The sequence below is a fragment of the Meleagris gallopavo genome, chromosome 20 (assembly GCF_905368555.1).
Source record: "Meleagris gallopavo chromosome 20, MGAL_WU_HG_1.1, whole genome shotgun sequence".
In the NCBI taxonomy this organism is placed as follows: domain Eukaryota; kingdom Metazoa; phylum Chordata; class Aves; order Galliformes; family Phasianidae; genus Meleagris; species Meleagris gallopavo.
The window spans coordinates 730,386-752,682 of record NC_139423.1 but is presented as its reverse complement, the minus strand read 5'-3'; the positions used below and the strand labels follow the sequence as shown (position 1 = coordinate 752,682).

The following is a 22,297-nucleotide window of genomic DNA, read 5'->3' as shown; positions in this document are numbered from 1 at the left end:
AGGAGGTTTAAAACTGCAGAGGGGTCATCTGTCCCCTGAGCTTGGGGGTTTTAAAACAGTCCCTGGGTTTTACAAGAGCCTAAGGCAGGGTTCAGCCTTCCAGTAAACCTCCAACTACATAAACGTCCAACTACTTCAAGCCTCTGTTTTTCTTGCAGGGCCATATCCACAGCCCACTTCATGCTGTGCTGACTGCTCTCCACTCCAGCAAAAGTCAGGGCATAGAGAACAGTCAGCATCAAACAGGACAGATGAGAGGCTAAGTATTTAGCAAGTGTGCAGGAGGAATGTGAGATGTCACCTGGAGGAAGTCCCCAGGAGACTCATACTTGCCATCAGAGAGGAGCTGGGCCTTTGGTCAGCTGTACTGCTGGTCCACTGCAATATCCCAGGAGCTAAGTGAGCCAGTCTCCCACTCACCCCATTGCCTATCTGCACTCAGGCTTCCCAAAATATTGCTGAAGGCAGGGACAAGATAAGCAGCCATTTCCAGAGCACATTTAAACTCTGTGATGTGCTCACATTTTGGAAAATCACACCAAACACTTTCTATAGTACCCAGCATGCAGCTCTGACCAAGCTAGAGAGATGTCCACACACAAAGGGAACAGTCACACAGGTTTCTCTTGAATGCAAGAGCTTCTTCTGTTAGTCTGCAAAATGTGCCTACAGTCACATGGAAAAGGGCCTTTGCAAGAAAGTATGGCTGTGAAATATGGAGAAGTGCTCTCCTGAACTTAAACACACTCCAAATCACTTGCCCTGAGACTCCAGCTGTAATAAATGGCTAGCATAAGAAACGCAGTCTGACTCTGAAAAATTAGCATGCTTACGAAATTTCAAGCAATCCAAAGTATCCCTGAAGTGTCATATATTTTACAGTTTCGTATACATTTGTATCTCTTTGTCCTGCTCTTCAAAGGCTTCCACTGGCTGGTTGCCTGGGGGAAAGGGAAGGATGGTCTAGTGTATCCCAAACTGCACACATTTTTAGATCATGCTAATGAACACACTGATGAACACAGCCTAGAACAAAAATATATTCCTTTGCAAGGATGCCCTGCTTATAGCCCTGACAGGAAAGGAGCAGCAGCTGTTTCCAGATAATTATTCAATAGCATTTGTTGTTTAGCTGATATTCCTTCAAACTGATGTTCTGCAAACAGAAAGCAGATAACAATAATGGTTTTCATGTGTTTTGAAAGCTCTTCTGCTTCATCCAATGCTAAAAAGAAAAAACACATCTGAGGTCTTTCTCCACTGTTTGCACTCCAGTGACACAAATACAGCTCATAGACAGTAAAAGGTCAAATGGAACTGTAATCACAGCAGAAGGTCAGGTTAGCATGGTGACAATGCAGGAGTCAACATGATGGTGTCACGTCTATAGGACAGTAATTCAGATTTAGCTCAAGTGAGGCCTTGATCTGACAGCGAGAAGTGAGTTGGGTGAATGTAACTGCACCCAAATGCAGGCATCATCCAGCTCTAAGCTGGCACAGAATCCAGGCAGACCTACAGGTGGTCCAAGCAAGGGATTGTGATGGTGAAAATAAGCTGGGGAAAAATTATGGGGGAAGGGTAAGGAATTGCAAAGGCTTCAGTAAATAAAATGTCTATTATTTGTTTAAACATGTCACTGGCTATGGACGAGGCTGGCGTTAGGCCAGGGCAGCAGACTTTGAAGTCGATGTCCTATGGTAGATTGCTGGGCTGGAGGACAGAGGCCGTCTGGCTCAGCTTACACCCAGCCTCTGCCTCACAACAGCACAGCCCCAGCTAGGTCATTCCTGACAGATGTGCAGCAGCCAACAGCCATCCCATCCACCCCCTCAGCAACCCTCTCCATTGCACCCTAACCTGTGCTGTTACCAAGTCTTCCCTGATTCCCAGCCCAAGCTTTTCAGTTGCAGCTTAAGCCCATTACTTATCCTTCTACAAGCATGGGCAAGCAGAACCATTTATTTCTTTTTGTGCAGCACGTTTTAAAATTATTTTGCACCCTGTTTCCCTACAGCAGACACATCTCTGAGCTGATCAGTCTCCTTTCCTTTCAGCCTCTCCTCATTGATCCCATTTCTGACTCATTGATTTCTGCTGCTGCCCACCAGGCCCTTCCCACATGTTCTTTGAACGCAGGTCCCAGAGCAGGGCCTTGCTATTCCTTGTGTCCATGTGACATTCCTCGTGGCATTCCCTAGAAAGCTGCCTGCCAGTCCAATTTCTATCTAAGGTCACTGTCCACCGAGCACTGCAGAAACTTCTCTGGTGGATTAATCTTCATTCCTTCCAGTGTTTGTGCAGCTGCCTCAACTGTGGCTAACTGTGACCTGACTGTAGTCATTTCCAATTCTCCTTCTTTAACTGTATCCAACGTATTTCAGATGATTTCTTCAATTACTCCAAATTATTTTCTATTGCAATCTGTTAGTCTTGAATGAATCAGAGTTAAGCAGTATGTCTTCTATCATCCAAGGCATTAATGAAAAAATTGAATAGTAGGAAGAATTGCTGCAGAACATGATTTGATATATTCTTGTGTTTACGCTGTGAACCATTCCTAATTCCTTTGGTGACCCACTGTTATGCTCCTTTCTTATGCTTGTCTTATCCAGATCAAACTCTCTGGTTTGAATATGAGAAAATGAGATAATGTCAAAACATGCGTAGAGTCAAACTACGTGACACACTTTGTTTATTCCTGTAACAGAAATCTGTCATCCCTCCATAAAAGGAAAATAGTTGCTGTGGTATCATTTGTTCTTGAAGAATCCATCCTGGCCGTTACTCACTTCCTTGCTATCTTCAAACTCCCTTTATATAGATTGTTTGATTGCTTGTTCCAGTATCTCTCTGATTGGAGTCGTAATTTCCAGGTTTCTTCTCTCCATCTCTTTTAAAGCAGTAAATTGTGCTCTCCCTGGTCCAGCTTCCTGGAGAACCAGAGATTGTTGCTATTACTTCAACCTGTATATCTTTTACCACAGGTTTTCTGATTTTGTCTAGCTGCTTGTGTTATTTTATATTTATCCTGAAGAGTTTAAACCTTTTAAAAAATGTATATTTTTATACTATTTCTTCTAGCACCTCAACTAAGCAAATAGCTGATAATTAATCTAAGTTATTCTTTAGCTCTTCTTCACCAGGTGGTAAGCTTGCATCTATAAACTTGAGGTCAACTACCGCAGTCTGACTTCCTTGGCCCAGAGGAAGGTGTTTTTGTACCTCTGTGTGCCTTTCTGTTCCTAAAACCATGAAGAATTGGGTACAAGCTCATCACAAGCTCAGCTGCAGTGATCTGCAAAGTGTTTTTTTCCAAACCCACACTACAGATGGGGTAGATGGGATGAGGAACTGCAGAGCACGTAGCTGCAGGAAGGCTAAGTCTTGTGGTTGACCTGGGGTGAGTGTCTGGGTATCCTCATGACTTGCTCGGTCTTGTATGTCATTGCAGAGTGACAGGCTTCCCACGGAAGTAATTGCTAATACTACACCATGGCACTGCTGCAGTGCAGCTCTCAAAGATGATGCGGGTTGCTGAGCCAGCAGATCTGTCCCTCCCAGTAAACAGGTCCATCCTTCCCATAAGCTCTCATAAGATTTGAGGGATTAGAAGCCCAAGGATAATTGGCCAGGACACAGTCTAGTTGTGAGGATAGTGAACATTCAGTAGCTCCGTGCATGTTGTTCTCTTTCTGAAGAACTTCTGTTCAAGAATCAGCCAGTGTCCAGGTGAAAAAAAATGCCACTTGGGAGCTCACTCAACCTAAACTGTAATGAATCCAAAAACACATGGGACAGCACAGGGGCACCTGCTCTCTGTACCTTATTGATGCTCTAGTCAGGTAATACTCTCTGCATTTGTGTTCTGCAGACTGAAGATTATCTCAAGCACAAGATCAGAAGCAGGCCTGAGCGATCAGACCTGGTCAATATGCACATTTTACAAGGTAAGACTGCCTGGGATTCTCCCACATACTTATCTCTCCTGCCCCACCTGAGTTCCTTTCAGGACTCTCATTACTATTTACTTTGCTCCAGATGCTCATGAGAGCCACTGTCAAAGGGGACATGCTGTAGTAGCCAGTCCAGATCCAGTCTTTGGGTGGAAGACACACTTTTCCCCTGACAGGAGACCCAAGGCCTTCTAACCTTTGTTCCATCTCTGGCAGGGACCAGCGTGAGATGGTCTAGAAGATTGTAGGGTAGAAAACAACTATGAAAGAGAACACTGTTAGAAGTGCAGAGGTCCTGCACTTCTGGAACAGGTTGCCCAAGGAGGCTGTGGATGCCCCATCCCTGGAGGCATTCACAGCCAGGCTGGATGTGGCTCTGGGCAGCCTGGGCTGCTGGTTGGTGACCTGCACATAGCAGGGGGTTGGAACTCGATCCGATGATTGTGGTCCTTTTCAACCCAGGCCATTCTATGATTCCATGATTCTGATCCTCATGAAGTACAAACCTTGGGCACTTGTGGTGAAAGCCTTTTAGCAGGTGGTTCTCATATCTTCCCAAAGCTGGACATGTTTTTTATTTTTTTGCCATAATTCTTATGGTTATGTTGAACGAAACAAAATGAAAGCTGATGGAAATAATAACCCTGTGCATTGCTATATGAAAAGGTTGAGCTCTGCTCTAAGTATGTGCATTTTCCCCTTCTCCAGCCTGATGTCTTTTTGCAGCCAGGGAGCTGGCAGTGCTCTGCTGCATCCCATCACAGGCAGCAGATCTCTGCAGTGTCCCCCATTATCTCCAGAGATAAGGAGCTCCTTTGAGACAGGGAGGATTGTGCAGTCTCCCTCCTCAAACCCTGTCAGTCCCCCTGTCAGTCCCCAAGGAAAAGCAGATTACTTTCTGGTGACTGTAAATGCTGGCTCCTGCTCACTCTCTGGATAAAGTCCATATTTCTTTTTCCTCTGGCGTGCTGGAGGTCTAAGCCAGGAGTCTGATAGATTCATGCCACTGCCATCCTCTACCTGTGTCTCTCCATCCCTAAAATAAGCCAGCATCATTTCCCATTTAACAGGTGGAAGAGTCTTTCCCTTAGGTTAAGCAAGTACAGACTGGAATTGAGGCTGAGGGCAGTAGAAGAGATGTGGAGCTGCAGTCGCTGAGCACTGACAGGGCTGGCCAGACACAGGGGAGGTGCAGAGCCTGCCTAGTTGTGCATGGAGCACCTGGCTGTGCTGCCCCACACACACTTCTGGGTTGAGGCCTCTACTCACTCATGGGGGTGTGCCCTGGAGTATCATGGGCTTATCTGCCCAGCAGGTTCCTAACTGGACATAGAGGTGATTGAAATGGGGCAGCTGGGAAATGTGCCATCATCTAAATGTCTTCCAGACACACCTTCTGTTACTGCTCACCTCAGGGACCTCATGAGGTTTCCACACAATCTAGTCTGAGGCCAACAATGACCTTACATCAGCTCTCCTGACTTCCTGCAGAGCATTATTCCCTGGTATCAAGCTTGTGTTGAGCACAATATCTCTTCCATAACAGCGTCCAGCCTTTGAAGGCAGCACAGCTTAGGTGCAACCCTTCTTTTTTTTGACCCCCAAGGTTTTGACCCCCAGTGGTCTAGATGCAATCTCGTTTAGGGTCTTGCTCCTTCTCTATCCAAGCTGATGCTATGAGAGGAGACAGAGCATCTTTGTTTAGGAAATTACCATTTTCTGTGGTAATTGGTCACTGCTCTGTCACCTCTCAGTAAGTGGGAGTTTCTCGGCTGGATTTGGTCTGGCAGTAGATTCCAGATCTCGCTGCCTTTATTATGCTCCTCTTCACTAACTTGTTTTTTCCCTGGAGGCCTGGAACGGTGTCCTCACACTGCCTCTAAACGTTCCACTCCTGAAGCTTTTTATCTTCCAGAGCAAGGCATTTACTCCAATTGTCAAACACTGTTAATGGTTCTTTTCTCCAGCTGTTCCACAGAAGTACAGATCTGCATTAGACCACAAGAGCCACTGGGCTCCTGGCAGGCAGGAGTCAGAGTCCACTTAGCCTCTCAAGTCAGTTACAGCTTAATGAAGTTTCCATTGCAGATCATTTCTGGGCCTTCGGAAGGATGCTTCAGCTGCTGGCTGGGTTTGAAAGCCTAGGTTAGAAAACAAAGGCTTTTAATTGGGCATAGAGAAACTTGACCTCAGGCTCAGGGGAGGTTACTCGTCCTAAAGCCCCATCTTGCCTCCAGCCTCAGAGCAGCTCCTGCTGGACACTGAGCTCTGCTTGTGTCTCGGCTGCAGCCCAGAAAGACTGTGCTGAGGGGAAGCATGCTCTCAGCAAGCAGTGTGCTTACAGATGGGCCTGGTCCTGAACTGATGCCTTCCATTTGGCCTTTTAGACTCAGCTGCAGAGGGGTCCATTCAGTCCACTCAAATGAAGCTGAAAAGAGCCCGACTGGCAGATGATCTCAATGAAAAGATTGCTCTCAGGCCGGGTCCTTTGGAGCTGGTGGAGAAGAATATTATTCCTGTCGACTCAGCTGTGAAAGAGGCCATAAAAGGTAGTGGAAGTGAACGTGCATTTTGTGTTGTGTGCATGGCACGGGGCAGGGGCTGGAGAGGTTACAAGGACATACAGCAGTGACTGCCTGGATTTAAGAGTAGCAGCTGCACATTATTTAAATTTCCTTATTTTCACAGTAAACAGTCAGGTTCTACACAGTCTTACTCGGGTCCATGAAAAGAGAGTTTTCGTCTTAGAGTATCTGTGATGGAAACACGAATCATTTTTCAGCCATGTCTTGTCAGGGAGAATACATCCTTTCTTCCCTCACTTGCCCCATCCAAGACTTTGAGTACATAAATGATACTGCTGGAGAGAGGACATTCTTTCCTCCCTTACATGGGAGAGGGCTTGGGTTCACACATGCAGACATCAGGCCAGCCTGGTCCTGCTTGTGCCCTGCCAAACTCTTACATCCCAAGGGTGAAACAGCCCTGGTTCAGTGAGGCTGCTGCTTTGTTTTTCCACTGATGTTAGTGGAATGCAAGGTCCAACAGAGTAGAGGGAAAGGGGCGCCAGTCTTCTGGGGGATACAAGGAGCTGACTGAATCCCAAAGGAGAGTATTCTCCTACTATTTCCCAGTACTTAGTTTATGCCTAAACTTAGTGTTCCTCCACCACCCACATCCCAGCTAGAGGGGAGAGGCAGGATCCCTTGCAGTTATTTCCCCCATGCTGCTGCAGGAAGGCCAGTGCATGGGCTGAAACAAAGGAGACTGGTGACTCAGAGTTCCCCAGTGCCAAAACAGGGAGATCAGAAAGCAGAGAAAAGAGCAGGAAAGCCTGCAGGGTTGTTCAGTGCCAGCCCAGCAGCCCGTATTTCTGGGCTCATCTCTGTGTCCAAATTGAACCTCAGGCCTCAAGTGGGGCACTAAGAGCTGTTCTGCCTCCAGGAACTCCTTGTTCTGTTGCTCCTCATTCCTAAATACACGGGATTATTTCCACTGGCATAATCCCATGACAAGTATCTATTCTGGGCTGAGGGAAAAACAGGGACAATGGCAGAGCTCTGGGACAGGAGGGGTCTTTGAACTACATGAGCAATGCAGAAAATGGAAACTGAGGCAGGAAGTACTTTGACTTTGGTTTCATCTCAGAAACCAACAGATACAGCGTGAAATACTGCAGGCTTAGACAGATCTCTTCCCTGCCCTCCAGTCGTTCCTGCTCTTCGTTTCCCCACTGCAAAGCACACGTGGGGTACGCACGGCAGTTTCTGCAGTCTGGTTCTTGAGCCACACCATTTGCAGCATTTCACAGCTCTTGCCTTTGAAGGTGAAATGTTCCAGGACTCTGTCTGAAGAGGAATTTTTAGGGAGAGTTCAAGCAAAATCTCCTTAGCCACTTATCGAAGGAGAGAAGAGCGAAAATACAAAACCATTAAAAAAATCCCTCCTCTTATAAACAATCAAGGCAGTTTGAGCATGATTCACTGGAGCTGAGGCTTGGAGGCCAGGCAAAGCGTGCTTGAAGATTTTGAATGTTTCTTTCCATCTGCCTTGTCTGCAGCTTGTGGTAAGCAGAGATTTACAGGACAAAATTGTTAAAAACAAAAGTCTGGCTTTAAATGATTTGCTCACTTTTGAAATTTCTCTCTTTCATAATCCTCTTCTATCAATCACATGCTCAGGAAAGACATGTCCTGGAGGCCAGTTTTATCCCACTTTGGGTGAAACGTACAGCACGTAAGATCAGGCATGAAGCCACTTATGTGCCATCAGAAGCGAGGCTGAAGCTGCACCAGGGCCTTCAGGTTTCTGTAGAAGAAGCCTCAAGCTGAAGGATCCTCAAACTGATTTTGAAAGTTGGAGGCAGTTTGCTGTGCTTGTGCCTTGGGGCTGAAGATTGAACAAGGAGCAGAGATGAGCACTGCACTTCTGAACGTTAAGCCTTTTGTTTTTGCAATACCAGAAGGATGACAAGGTTTAAAATCATTTTCCTTTAACCTTGGAATCTCAACTGTTTATACAGCGGAAAGTTCAGCTGACGTGTTCCTCTAATCACCTCCGGCAGGGTGAGCAGAAAGTGCCAGCCCCCAACAGAAAGCCCTAACATCCCAGTGACAGGAGGCCACCAGTGCCCTACATAGCTGAGCAGTGATATAAGAACCTTTTTTTATCAGGTCCTTGTCATCACTTTGTCCAATATGTTTGAGAGGACAATACCCAGTGCATTAGAAACAGCCCTAAGCAAACACCATTCTGCCTGAGATTACAACAGAGACATGGGATCATGAAACAACATGGCCAGCCCCGGGCTGAACGAGAGCAACAGATAAGGGCAGCACTCCCTGCTCCATGCAGGCCCCCAGTATCAAACAGCAGGATGCAGCACATTCCTGTCATACTCCATGCTGCTGCTATGTCCTGAAGGTCCCCTGTGTTCTGTGCTTTGGTACGTTTTCTCCTCACATGTCTGTGGAATGCCAGTCCAGTGGAAGTCTTGCAGATCCCCAGGTCCCTTTTTCTTGGACTGATTATTCCCAGAAAAGAATGTCCACACTTGTCTGTAGACGTGGGGAGCAGCTTCCACCCAGTCTAGGGAGCAGACTGCACTGCCTTGCACTTCCTCAGGGAAGGTAAAGCTTGGGTACCGTGTCTAATGGCAGCTGTAAAGGAGAGAGGACAGGCTCTATCTCCAAACACAAGGAAGAACACCAGGCTCTGTGGAGTAGGAGGAGAGAGCCCCTCCCCAGCACACTATTGATCTCATATCCCTGTGCCTGTCTGCCCCAGAGCTGCCATGGCAAGGATGCTTTTGGGTTGTCCAAGCAGAAAAAGCAACTCCTCTTGAACACCAGGGTCCCAGAGGAGGCTGGTGCTGGTGATATGCTCAGCGCTCAGAATGGGGACAGGCAAATAGGACACAGAGCCATGTTGTCAAAGGTTACCAGTAAGTGTTGTCTATGCGGGATCTCTTCCCAACAGGAGCTCACAGCAGGCAGCACACCCTCCACAGGGGTCCAGCTGCTGCTGGGGCAGGCAGCCAGGGCTCACCCATCCTGGCACCATGAGCTGGGGCAAGCAGAGATAACCTTTATCTTTCAGATAGGGGCAGGGGTCAGAGCAGGAGGGTGCGTGTCAGTGAGAAGGTGCATATTGCTAGACCAGCACCACAGACAGGTGGAGGTTTGTCCCCAGACTCATTTCCCCATTTGTCACTTTGCTATCAGTGTGCCAAGCTGCCTGACAAATGCCAGATGTGAGCATGAGGAGATTATGAGCATGGCCATGCTGCTCCTTCCTCTACCCCCACCTGCAGCCCTCCCAAGCTCTTGAGAGCTTTTCTTTTTCAACACTTCATTTATCAGTAAAAGCCTGGGGTCAAGAGCTCTTGCCCATCTGACTAGGAGATAGTATGCTGGGAGCTTTTCAGAGGGGAGAAGCAATGTCTGGGGCAGGCTTTGTGGCAATCAAGAAGTAATGGCAGTGTCTTGAAGCATTTCATGTGGGTGAAGCTTGTGGACAGACACTGGACCTGGAAGCCTCTCTCCAGGTGCAGCCGGGTGCACGCATGTTGACTCTTTTGCCAGGAAAGGCTGTGTCACCCTCCAGGTGGATTTCACCTTCAGTTCTTCCGCTGAGGACGGAGTTCCACAAGTGTAATCAAGATGCTTGGCTGATCAAGGAGAGCTGTGGGAGCTGGAGGGACTGGGTTGCCCCTCTCCCCATTGCAGTCCAATGGCAGGATAGGGTAGCCAAGCTGTTGCAGCCCAGCAGGCCTGTAGTCTTTGAGAATGCCTCCTGCTCTGCCAGACCAAGCTCCTCCTAAGAAATGTGTTACCCACCAGCTTCCTTCATTTAGCCATGGGGCCACGGCCTACGGGCTCCTTTCCTTGCCATACCACAGCCTTGTCCTCGGTTTGAGGTGGGATGAGGCATTTGAGCAGCTCAAGCACCTGTGCCCTTGGCCTGCACCCAGATCTTAAAAAGATTGACACACATGGGAAACAGAAACAGTCCTCTGGGCCCAGACCACAGGGTGCAGACATTGCTGTGTGATCCGAGCACTCCTCGTGCTCCTTCCGCTCACCACATCCCTCCCACCAGCAGATGCACACACTGTTGTGCCCACACGGCTAGCCGGGAGCAGGAGGCAGGCGGCCATTGTTGCTTCAGGCGGGGCAGCCGGGCACATCCCTGACGTCCACCTCTCTTTGCCTGGCAGGCACGCAGGTGAACTTCTCCAAGCCATCTGATGCATTTGCCTTTGAGGAGGACAGCAGCAATGACGGCCTGTCCCCAGAGCAGGCCAGGAGCGAGGACTCCCAGGGCTCCACAGAGTCGTCAGCAGGCACCAAATCCTCCGAGCTGCCGCCCTCAGCCCCTGCAGGGCTGTCCCAGGTGGGTGGCACCACTGGAAAGCTGCGCTTCCCTGCTCTGCTGGGGCAGGGGCACAGCTCCCCAGTATGAGGGCACAGTTGGGCTGGTGGGGATGGAGGGGCTGCAGGGATGGATTGGGGCACTGAATGCGACTGGGAGGGCAGTGAGGTGGCAACACTGAAGCTGGGCTTGAGGGAACTGGGATGGACTGGGGGAAATGAGAATGCTGGGTTAAGGAGCACTGGGATGAGATGTGCTCTAGGCTGGGAGGACTGTGGGAGCTGGAGGGACTGGGTTGCCCTGAGGTGAACGATAGGAGATTTCAGGTCAGGCTTAAAGTATCCTGGGGAACTGGGAACACTTTGGGCAGAGGAATGGGTCCAAAGGGCCCACACCTGCCCCACGTTCCCTCTCACATTGCACCTCTCCCTTCCAGGATCAGCCCCGTGGCACTGAGGGCAGCACCACGGAGCTTGCCTCAGGCCAGAGCGGCCAGTGCGACAGCCCCAAGCAAGCAGTGGGGCAGGACAGCCCACCTCTCCCAGTGCCCTCTGTGGTGAAGGTAATGTCTGCATATCCACACTCCCTGGGAGAGGTAATACTTGCAGGGCAGATGGCTACAACCAGGCCAGAAGTACCCATGTGCTGCACCCCATGTGATGGGGAAGTTTGAGGGCTTGGTCTTAAAGGTCTGGAATAATGAGGAGAGATGGATCCCATTTTGTGGTTATACAAGGTAGTGCTTTGGTACTTGCTAGAGGTGACTGCTCAGGTCCTGCATTGGAAACATTCTCTGGTTTGGGAGTTGAAAATATAAGGTAATGCAGAAATACCATCGAGGCAAGGAAGGCCTTTTTCCATCCCGTGTGTTCTTCAGCACAGCTGGGATTAGATGCTGCCCTGGAGAATTCCCTCAAGTGCATGATTAGCTGCTAGAGGAGCTGGGCTGTCAGGGTGCCATCAGGACCTGCCCTTGCTCTATTCAGGCCTCCCATTTCCCACAAGAATGTCAAGAGCTCTTCTCTCAGCTAATTCCTTTTCTTCTTTAACCAACAGTCAAAATCATCCAGTGACAGCAAGAACCGTCACAAAAAGCCCAAAGACACCAAGCCGAAGGTGAAGAAGCTGAAATATCATCAGTACATCCCTCCAGACCAGAAGGCAGAGAAGTCCCCTCCACCTATGGACTCTGCATATGCAAGACTCCTCCAGCAGCAGCAGCTCTTTTTGCAGCTCCAGATCCTCAGCCAGCAGCAACAGCAGCAGCAACAGCAGCAACAGCAGCAGCACTTCAACTACCCAGGGATGCACCAAGGCCAGATAAAGTGAGTGATGATGTGCCAGTAGCAGGGCTTAGTACTATCTCCCTCCAAACATTCCTCTTCCATTTTCACTTGTGCCAGTGCATTGGAGATAAATACATGTAAGGGAAACATAGCAACCTCCCAAAAACCTGTTCTGACTTTGTGCACTAGCTGGGGAACCTGTGACCTGCTGGTAGGATACCAGCAATCTCCTTGCAGCCCAAACTGGGGTTGGCAGTCCTTCAGGTCTCATACAGGGAATAAGAGCCCCAAAGGAGCAGGGAGATGGTATATCATAGCAATGGGAACAGAGTCCCCAGAGGGCAGACTTGTTACCTCGTATCTTCTTTGTTATTTCAGGCAGTCAAATGAGCAGATGATCAAAAGTTCAAATGCTTCATCAACTTCTGTCAGCAGCACCCCTCTTTCTCCTGTGAAAACCACCTTTTCAGGACAGACTTGTGTCTCATCTATCAAGCCAGGCCCTCTGCCATCTAACCTGGATGATCTGAAAGTAAGTGAACACTTTGTCAGCACAGGAGCAGAATTTTATAGCCCGCATGTTCATTGCTACTCTTACGTGTGCAATGTAGTTGCAGCAACAATGCGGGTTGTGCTGACAGGTGCTGACTGTGTGTTACAGACCAGCATGCACCACCACACTGTGAGCAAACCAAGGTGTACAGCACAATGGAGCAGGAATTGGTCAGGGTGGTAATAATCCCTAAAAACAGGGATTTGCTCCTATGTGGGCATCACGTGTGCACTGCTCCAGTGGATCTGGAGCATCTTGAGACAGCTGCAGGCCAGGACATCAGGTCCAGCACTAGAGGACAGTCAGTGTTGCTGTTCTGACAGCTCATGACCCCACAGCTTCTGTAGTATTATGGTGGATATCTTGGATATTGCCAACAGAACAGACAGAAAATAGATCAGCATGTCCTTCACACCCACCCAGTGACTCAGCTTCTCTGCAGCCATTGCCCATGCTGAGACAGACCATGATGCTGCAACTCCTCTGCCAGCAGCAGTCAGGCAAGGTCCACTCACTGCACAAGCAGGTATCTCCAAAGACTGCAAATGTGAACACTGAGTAGTATCTAATCCTCTCATGTAGGCAAGGGCACAAGGGATTGGGGTTTCTTAATAGAGCTTCAGCCATAGGGAAGACCAAGTCTTTTTAAGAGCAGAGACCTTGGGGTAATGGATTTCTCTATCACTGTTAGATGGGAAAATAAAATGAGAAAGAAATAATATGAGTTTGGCCATAGAAAAAAGTTCTTCACTGAGAGGGTGGATAAGACTCTCCAAGCAGCCGTCACAGCACCAAGCTTGACAGAGTTTGAGAAGCATATGGACAACACTCTTAGACACAGAGTTTGATTTTTGGGTAATCCTGTGTGGTGCCAGGAGTTGGACTCACAGGATAGTTTCAACTCAGACTATTCTATGATTCTGTGAGTCTATGATTCTATGACAGTGATAACATTGATTAGATACCTGAGCCTGGTTCAGATGTCTGAAGATGGAGCAGCTAGCTCCAAATGTATGCAGTCATGTTGTCTGAGCTAAAGAATGCCATCATCTTGTTCCTGGGCTGTGTTGAAAGTCCTCCACTCATGTAGAAACTTACTGCTAGGAAGGGAATCCTGGGTTACCTCCATGGCCCAAAGACCTCTGCTGGCTCATGGAGAGCAGTAAGTTTCTAGCAGAAGAAGGAAGGTTTTCCCATTAGGAAGGCTCAGGGTCCTGCAAAAGATATGGTGATCAGGGCTGTGCGTGGTGACTGAGCACCTGGGGAGCCAGAGCAGGGAACCTGTGATGTCAGGTTTCTAAAGCGCTTGCCTTCAAGGGAAAGCATTGGGAATGATTGTTGGTGACTTTTCTTCTAGGTGTCAGAACTGAGACAGCAGCTCCGAATAAGAGGCCTGCCTGTATCAGGTACCAAAACAGCACTGATGGAACGGCTACGGCCCTTTCAGGAGTGCAGCAGCAATGCAGTGCCGAATTTCAGTGAGATCACAACTGTCACCTTTCCAGTCACTCCAACAAGCACCTTGTCAAATTACCAGTCGCAGTCTTCCACAGGCATGTTATCAAATGGCTTCTACCACTTCGGCAGCACGAGCTCCACTCCACCCATCTCTCCAGCCTCCTCTGACCTCTCTGTGAGCGGCTCTCTGCCAGACACATTCAACGACGGGCCCATGTCTTCTCCACAGTTTGGTCTTCAGCCATCTCCAGTTCATGGTACTGCTGAGGAAAGCCTGCTGAGCAGCATGAATGGAGGGAGCATCCAGCTGGAGCTGGAAGGGATTGACACAGAGAAAGACAAGATGCTGGTGGAGAAGCAGAAGGTCATCAATGAGTTGACGTGGAAGCTGCAACAAGAGCAGAGGCAGGTAGAAGAGCTAAGGATGCAGCTGCAGAAGCGAAAGAGAAGCAATGGCCTTGAGGAGAAACAACAGCCCTCCCAGCATTTCTTTGGCGTCCCCATCAAGCAAGAAAATGCAGTGTCCAGCTGCCCATTTGCATCCAAACAAACTGCCTTGAAAGGCCAAGCCAGCAGCTCAGATAAGTTAAGTAACTGTGGGGTGCCGCAGCTGTCTCACATTGTAAATAGCCACTGCTTGGAGCCTGCAGGGCAAAGCACCATCACCTCCTCGACATTCCTGAGCCCGCAGTGCTCCCCCCAGCACTCTCCACTCGGGGCTGCAAAGAGCCCTCAGCACATCAGCCTGCCGCCATCCCCCAACAGCCACTATCTCCTGGCAGTGTCCCCCGGCTCACAGGCAGAAGGGCGCAGCGCATCGCCCCAGACCAGCAGTTGCCTTCGCACGGCATCGGTAAGTGGAGAGCACCCCAGCTGTCATCTCTGTAGTGAGCACACACGGGTCTGTGGGCATTCACACAGATGTCTCTGTTTGAGCAATTTTCTGTCAGTGCTGGCATCTTGATGGGCACCCAGGGGGCCGCAGGAACACAATGAGCTGTCTGTAGGGGCACAGAATAGCTGAGATGGAGAATGGGTTGGAAGTTGATGGCACCGCAGGGTCCTTTGCAGGGCATTTCCTAGAGAGCCTTGCTGCCTCCACATCCAGTTGCCCTGGGGGGCCAATCACACATCCTCTGCCCCATGGAGCCTTGGCACAGCTCCCTCTGCCCCAAGTGAGCACTGGCAGAGTTCTCTGTGCCCTGCGAGAGTCCTGGCACAGCTCCCCCTGCTGTGAGGGGACCTGGCACAGCTTTCTGCCCTGGGGAAGCTTTGGCACAGCTTCTTCAGCCCTAAAGGAGCCCTAGCTCATCTCCCCCTCCCCTCAGGAGAGGCTCTGGCTCAGCTTGCTGTGCCTCTAGGGGAGCCCTGGCACAGCTCCCTCTGCCCCATGGAGTCCTGGCTCAGCTCCTTCCACCTGGGGAAGACCTGGCGCAGCTCCCTCTGCCCCATGGAGTCCTGGCACAGCTCAATCCACAATGGGGAACCACCGGTACAGCTCCCTCAGCTGCTGGGAGGTCCCTACTCTCCTGGGGGAGCCCTGCCACAGCACAGCAGGGCTCATCAACATCTTGCTAAGCCATTGCAGCTGCTAACAGTGCAACAGTGTATTTTGACCACTGAGTTGAAGGAGGGCAATTCTCCCGATCATATGGGAAGTCTTTTCTTGGGAATAGGGCAGGACTTGCCACTGGGGTCTGCAATCAGGAGCTTGTTCCCCTCATGCCACTAGCACAGCAGTGTGGTCCCTTGAGTGTCTCCACTCCTCATTCAGCCCTCAGGATGAGTGTGAAAGCTTGTAGAGGGGCACATGCTGCCAACATACAAAAGTAGCATAAATGCCACTGATCACAGTCCTCTTTCATCCCAACACCCTACCTGGGGCAGCACGGCACCTACTGTGAAACACCCAGTACTCACACAGGACAGCTCCTGAGCCACAGTCCCACAGCTTGCACACGGAGCAGTGTGCTGTGTGAGTGTGGCAGGGCTGCAGGGTGACAAAGTAGGATGCAGCCTGTCATGAGGACAGTGATGTACAGGACACAGGCAGTTGGTCTGTCAGTGAGATGGGCAGAGAGGAGCAATGCTGTAGGGGTGAGACAGGCAGAGAGAGTGCTGCAGTGGGACAGGCGGTGGTGTGCAGAGCTGTAGGTGGAACAAGCAGTGGGACTGCACTGTGGTGCAGTGGTGCAGTACTGTGGAACAGTACTCCAAGAGAGGTAGTGGGGCTGCTCTGAACAAACAGGCAGACACAGAGCAACAGCAGGAGGAACAGCACCTCAGGGCTCCTCCAGCTCTTTCCCCACTGCCATGCTCAGGGGGCATGCTCAGGGGGTGGCTCTGCAGTGCCCTGCTGCTCATCCTGGTTGTGAAATCATTATCCTGGGCTTTCCTCATGAAGGGCACCTGTGGGCTTGAAGGCAAGGAAGAACAGCAGCTAGCAGGCACCAGACCTTTGGGTGAGGGGTAAGGTCCCTCCTGGAAGGAGATGGCCTCCTCCTGGCAAAAAGCTGGCACCAGTATGCAGTTTGGCATGGGCATGGGGAAGGCCTGTAGGATGACCTGGCAGTGACTCTTTTGGGCTGCCTGCCTTGGCCTGTGCTCCATGAGATCTCCCAAAACCAGTGGTGACAGAGAAGGTCCCCAAAAGAAGGAGGTGAGAGGCAGCTTATGGCTTGGGGAGCATTGCTATCCTGGATGCAGCCACTCTCTCTCTTGCTCTGCACATTTACAGCTGAGCTGAGTTCTGGAGAACCATGCTCATGGTTCTGGATCCTTCTGGGGTCCTCAGAGCTCAGCCAAGGAGTTATTTCCCCTCTGTTTCCTGCCCAGAAACCAGGCACTGTGAGCTGATCCGACCCACAACACCCTTAGTTTTCCTTCCTGGTTTCAGCTAAGGTGACACAGAGTGTCCTGCATGCTGAGGAGCAGAATCTTTTCCCTGTGCATTGATTTCATTTCCCTGTATTTCCCCCATGTTGATGACTACACAGGCAAGTCAAAAGTTTTCAGTTCCATCCCCAAGTTTTTGTAAGTCAAGCACAGCCCTCTGAGAGGGAAAGTACCCTCCACCCTATAAGGATGCAATAAAGCAAGTAACTGCATGATTTTTACTTTCAACAGAGCCAGAGCTGTGCAGAGTGGTTAAGGCAGCTGCAGGGACTACAACCCTCTATGGGGTCTCTGAGGAGTACAGGCCTTTTTCCATAAGCTTTTTCTGTGGAAAGCTACTAAATCATAGAATCACAGAATTGTAGGGGTTGGAAGGTCCTCTAGAGATCATCGAGACCAACCCCCCTGCCAAAGCAGGTTCCCTACACCAGGTCGCACAGGTAGGCGTCCGGGCGAGACTTGAGTATCTCCAGAGAAGGAGACTCCACAACCTCCCTGGGCAGCCTGTTCCAGTGCTCCGTCACCTCACCGTGAAGAAGTTCTTACGCACATTCGTGCAAAACTTCCTATGCTGCAGCTGATGTCCGTTTCCCCTCGTCCTGTCTCCACGTACCACTGAAAAGAGACTGGCCTCACCGCTATGGCCGCCACACCTCAGATATTTATAAATCTGGATCAGGTCCCCTGATTACCACGGAGCAGTCAGACACCATGCTAAATGGGGTTTGTGCAAGTGAAAGTTGCCTGGTGTCCTGGCATGCCACACAAATGCTCCAAAACTCAGGGGCACTCCTCTTTGAGGTGCTCGGTGCTATGTGACAAACAGATCCTTGAGCCACTCTCCAGGAAACCTCACCTACCCTCTGTAGCCCATTGGTAAAATCCCACCCCAGACCATCTGCTGCCCTTAGCCATATCCTGGAGTGCTGCTTCTGTGGGGAAGACTTTCTCCACCACCTGCAAACCCATCACTTCTTATGAGAGCCTGTTAGCAGCCTCAGTGCCAGTCATGATGGTGCTTTTAGGACATGGAGCAATAGCACTGACAGTGATGAAAACTGGCTTATGCTGGCTGCGAGATGTGTGGGCAGTCCTTGCAGTCTGCAGTCAGGGAGAAGAGGATGCTGTTTCATTGTTCCCAGTGCAGGAAGTGGGAGCAGGCATGTGTCAGTGCTAGGTGCCAGGTCCAGAAAATCTGTGTCCTCATTGCTCTGGGGAGAGGCAGTCTGCAGCTGCTGCTGAGCACAGCTTGGCTGCAGGTCAGGGGGAACCTATTGCAGTGCTGTCTGGATCTGCTGCACTTGTCCTTGATCTCCCAGTGCTCATCTGAATGCCACTGCCATACCCCTGCATCTCTTGTGGGGTCCAGAGCCACCTACTTGGTGCGTGGCCGGGGGGACTCTCCTCCTAATGCCCTCTACTCTCCTCTTTGCCGTTTGCTGCAGCAGATGACTCGAAGTCAGCAGATGGACGAACTCCTGGACGTGCTGATTGAGAGCGGAGGTACGCACTGCTTCTCTGACCCCTCCAGGTCTTCCCCTCTATCAGGTGTAGGTCTGCGGGTCCCTGAGCTCTTGGCATGCCTCCGGGAGCTGCCTGAGCTGGGTATGGCTTTCATTTGCTGCCCTACACCAGGAGCCCACACAGAGATTGACTCCAAAATTACATGGGGCCTGTGCTGGTGAAAAAGCCTGCCAGAGCCTGTGTCCACAGATGCCCGAGATCAGTGCAGGAGTCTGGGCTTGGGAACCTGCTCAGAAAGGATGGCAGTGTGTCACAGAGCCTCTGCTGCCCCTCCTCTCCCATTGCTTCCAGTGCCATCTCCCACACAGAGCAGGATGTGCCCTCCCCTGTGCAGATTGCTACCTGTGCCCTTTTTAATGCATGACCAACCCACGCCCATCCCCATGGGGACAACTGCCAGTGCTTGTGCCCTGGAAATGGGTTCAAAAACTGGGGGAGCTGAGATCAGGAAGAGGGAATGCGAGGTGCTTCCCACAGCGAGGATGGGTGGGTGATGCCAAAGGGATGGTGTTACAGGGTGTGGGTCCCTGCAGGCATGCCTAGCCCAAGAGCCTTGCTCGGGGGCCTCAGCAGTGCCTCCTGCTTAGCAGTGACAAGGGCTGCCAGAACACCTCAATTCCCTCTTGTTTGTTGAACAGAAATGCCAGCCAATGCCAAGGAAGATCGGTCCTGCCTCCAGAAAGTACCTCAGATAACAGTGTCTACAGGGAACTCCAGCACTCCGCTCCCAAAGTCGTCTGCTCCATTCGAACAGGTCTCCTCCACCCAGCTGCCATTCGAGCACTGTCCAGGTGGTGGTGATGCTCACCTTGAAGTCCTACTGAATGCCCACAGCCCGCTGGGGAGAGTTGGTGAAATCACCCTGCTGAAGATGGGAGGAGAGGAGTCTCACTTCGAGGGGATGATAGAGGGGTTCTCCAGCAAAGCCGCAGATGAACTGCTCACATCCCAGGAGATTTTACAGACTCCCCTCTCACCCATGGAAACGCAACTCTCCCCTTCCCCTGCTGATGGCTCCGGTTTACAAATGAGTTTCACCGAATCTCCATGGGAAACGATGGAGTGGCTGGACCTCACCCCCCCCAGCTCCGCCACTGGCTTCAGCTCACTCACTCCTGCAGGCCCCAGCATCTTCAACATTGATTTCCTGGATGTTACTGATCTCAATTTAAACACCAGCATGGACCTCCACCTGCAGCAGTGGTGAACAGGAGGGCAGTGGAGGCAGAATACTGTGAGCCCACAGCAGCCAGCATAGTGTTTCCATCATGCTGGAGAACACGTAGGGCTGACACGCCACATTCAGGGGAAACTGGAGCCATTTTCCCAGCGAATAAACTTGTTTGAATTTTCAGTTACTGCAAACTGACAGCACAACAGCTCTGGTACTTCGGTTTTCTTCCACTGGCACATTTTCACAAAGGATACCAAGTGCCTTTATCAACACTCCTTTAGATTGACAGCTGTCTATAACTTTGTTTTTGTTCTATTATCTTTCCCCCCCCAGTTTTAGCAGACACTCCCATGAGAACTGGAGCAGCTCACGACAAAACCACGTGGTAAGGCGAGCTCACCTGAGAAGCAACAGGGAAGCAAGCACACAGAGGTTGCTGTCATGCTCCCTCCTGCCATCCTGCAGGGCTCCCCTCAGCCTTGCCCAGGTCAGGAGGGCTGGGAGCAGGGAGACATGAGGGCTCTGCCCAGCCAGGGCAGTAAGCACACCCGTGTGTACAGCCAGACTCACCTTGTACCCTTCCTCCAACCCCCAAAGCCCCAGAGCTGTGCTGCCCCAGTCCCTGCACAACTGTATGAGCAAGCGAGAGATGGAGCCTACCATGTTCATGGTGGTGCCTTGGGATGTTCTCAGACTGTCTGGGGGGCCAAAAGAGAGCTGTCCCAGCTACAGTCTGAGCTGAGTCAGGCTGCAGACTGAGACCTTGGAGCAAGGTGTGGATGCTAGAGGCAGCCATTCAGGCCACAAGTGCAGGTGTTGAAGGGATGTGGCATTCTAGTGGAGCTGGCGTGGCTCAGCTCGTGTGGTACAGATAGAGATGTGTAATGTGTTGTGGTCCAAGGTAGGAGCAGGTCATATGGACAATACAGCACAGCTTTGGAGGGGCTGTCCCTGTAGAGCCACAGTGTGGGGTGGCTTTTCACCACCCAGCAGGGCCATCAGGAACAGCCCCCCTCCTGCACATGGGGCAGGGCTGAGCAGGCCCTCATGGGGCTGTGATTTTGTGTGAGCATCTACTTTTGCTGTCTCTGCTCTCTGCCATCAGAAGGCTTCCTTCTTCCCTTCCTCCTTGATCCTCAGCAGCAATTTTCTTCTCTCCTGAGTTTACTCCGGCATCACCCAGCTCAGAGCAAGGCTGTCTGGAGAACAGCTGTGAATCACTGAGCCTAGAGGAGCTCGTTCTTCTGAAGCCAGCGGAGATGGATGCTCTCCTGCAGTGATGCCTCCAGTTTGAAGTCACCAGCATTTCTCCTGTGAGTCTCTGTGCAATATCCTTCCTCAGGCTCCAGCGAGAAGGAGCCTTCGCTTCACTTCTTGGCTGCCACCAAAGAACTTGCTGCAGACTCTTTGACGGGCACGTCGGCTTTGCAATTCTGGTTTTGCCAAAGTAAATATTGTTGCTGACAAAGATTGTTAAACTATTTACAGACTGAGTGTATTTAATATTTGTGTTACTGGAAGGACAGTGCATCGGTGACGCGGCGCTGTGGAGGTGCACCATGGGCACACCAAACAGCCCCGCAGCCCCACTGCGTCCCCGGCTCGTGGCGATGTTGCATGCTGTATAAAGAACACGGCGGTAGCTTTTGAGTCACTATTTAAAGCATCACTTTTCTATTGTACAAATGGTCACAGTGCACTGCTAGGATAGACGATCACAGGTTGCGTTTTTTTTTCAAATTCCTTTTTCTAAAGGAGGAATTTTTAGAAGCCGTTCCATGGAGAATATTAATAGCACTTGAATCAGAGTAGTGTTAGCTGCTACACTGCGCCGTTGTACAGGGCTTTCCAAGTAACTTTCTCCTCTCAACAAATGTATTTCCTTATTTAAAGGGATGCTGTCAGCTTCAAACTTGTAAACAAGCACATTTCCTTACTATGTTACCAGCAACACCTTCGTTATTAAAAACCCCTTTGCCTTGCCGCTCCGCCTGCTCGCAGTCTGACGCTTGATTCTGCCCACCTGGGGCAGGACAGCTATCAGCCCCCCAGTCCCCCCCCTCCTTACAGATGTTTGCCTTTGAAGGAGATGGGTATCCATCCTCTCAGGACAAACTGACGGCTGCAGTATAGGACGGCTCGGGTCAGAGGGGCCCTTAAAGGTCAAATAGTTCCAATCCCTGCTGTAGGCAGTGTTGTCACCCACCAGACCATGCTGCCCAGAAAGGAAAATCTATACTTGAAGATTCATATGCAACTCCTGCAGCCCTTCCCCTGTGTCTGTGGGGATCTCCTGGGTCTCTCTGTCTCAAATCCTCCCGACACAGGCACAGATCTGTGCTCCCGGAGGGGATCCTTCTCCCCACACCCACTCATGACCATGTCCAGCTTCACCACACCGCTCCCTCAATTCAGAGTTTTCCCAGGACACTTCTGCCTGCTTGCAGGGGAGGTTTCCTGCCTGTCCCAAAATGTGGGATGATCCAGAGACACTGATCCAGAAAGGTGAAAACCAGAGAAGATGTAGGTGACGTACCAGCTAGTTCCTAAGTGTGGCTTTTAATCTCATTAACCATAC

General features: G+C 50.6%; 1 protein-coding gene across 19 annotated transcripts in view; it reads left to right on the top strand.

The window, feature by feature from the left end:
* Positions 1 to 21,703, top strand: part of MYOCD (myocardin) — a 224,249-nt gene extending 202,546 nt beyond the window's left edge. For 9 of the 19 annotated variants that reach the window (XM_085240357.1, XM_019621580.3, XM_010721193.4 and 6 more), the window contains 9 exons: positions 3,875 to 3,950; positions 6,344 to 6,505; positions 10,675 to 10,850; positions 11,266 to 11,391; positions 11,886 to 12,154; positions 12,494 to 12,647; positions 14,026 to 14,979; positions 18,467 to 18,524; positions 19,184 to 21,703. In XM_085240357.1, the coding sequence (XP_085096483.1) occupies positions 3,875 to 3,950; positions 6,344 to 6,505; positions 10,675 to 10,850; positions 11,266 to 11,391; positions 11,886 to 12,154; positions 12,494 to 12,647; positions 14,026 to 14,979; positions 18,467 to 18,524; positions 19,184 to 19,752 (2,544 nt within the window). In that variant the 3' untranslated portion in view covers positions 19,753 to 21,703. The remainder of the gene's footprint in view (positions 1 to 3,874; positions 3,951 to 6,343; positions 6,506 to 10,674; positions 10,851 to 11,265; positions 11,392 to 11,885; positions 12,155 to 12,493; positions 12,648 to 14,025; positions 14,980 to 18,466; positions 18,525 to 19,183) is intronic. The other 10 variants (XM_085240361.1, XM_085240365.1, XM_085240368.1 and 7 more) reach the window with 4 other exon arrangements.
* The last annotated feature ends 594 nt before the right edge of the window (positions 21,704 to 22,297 follow it).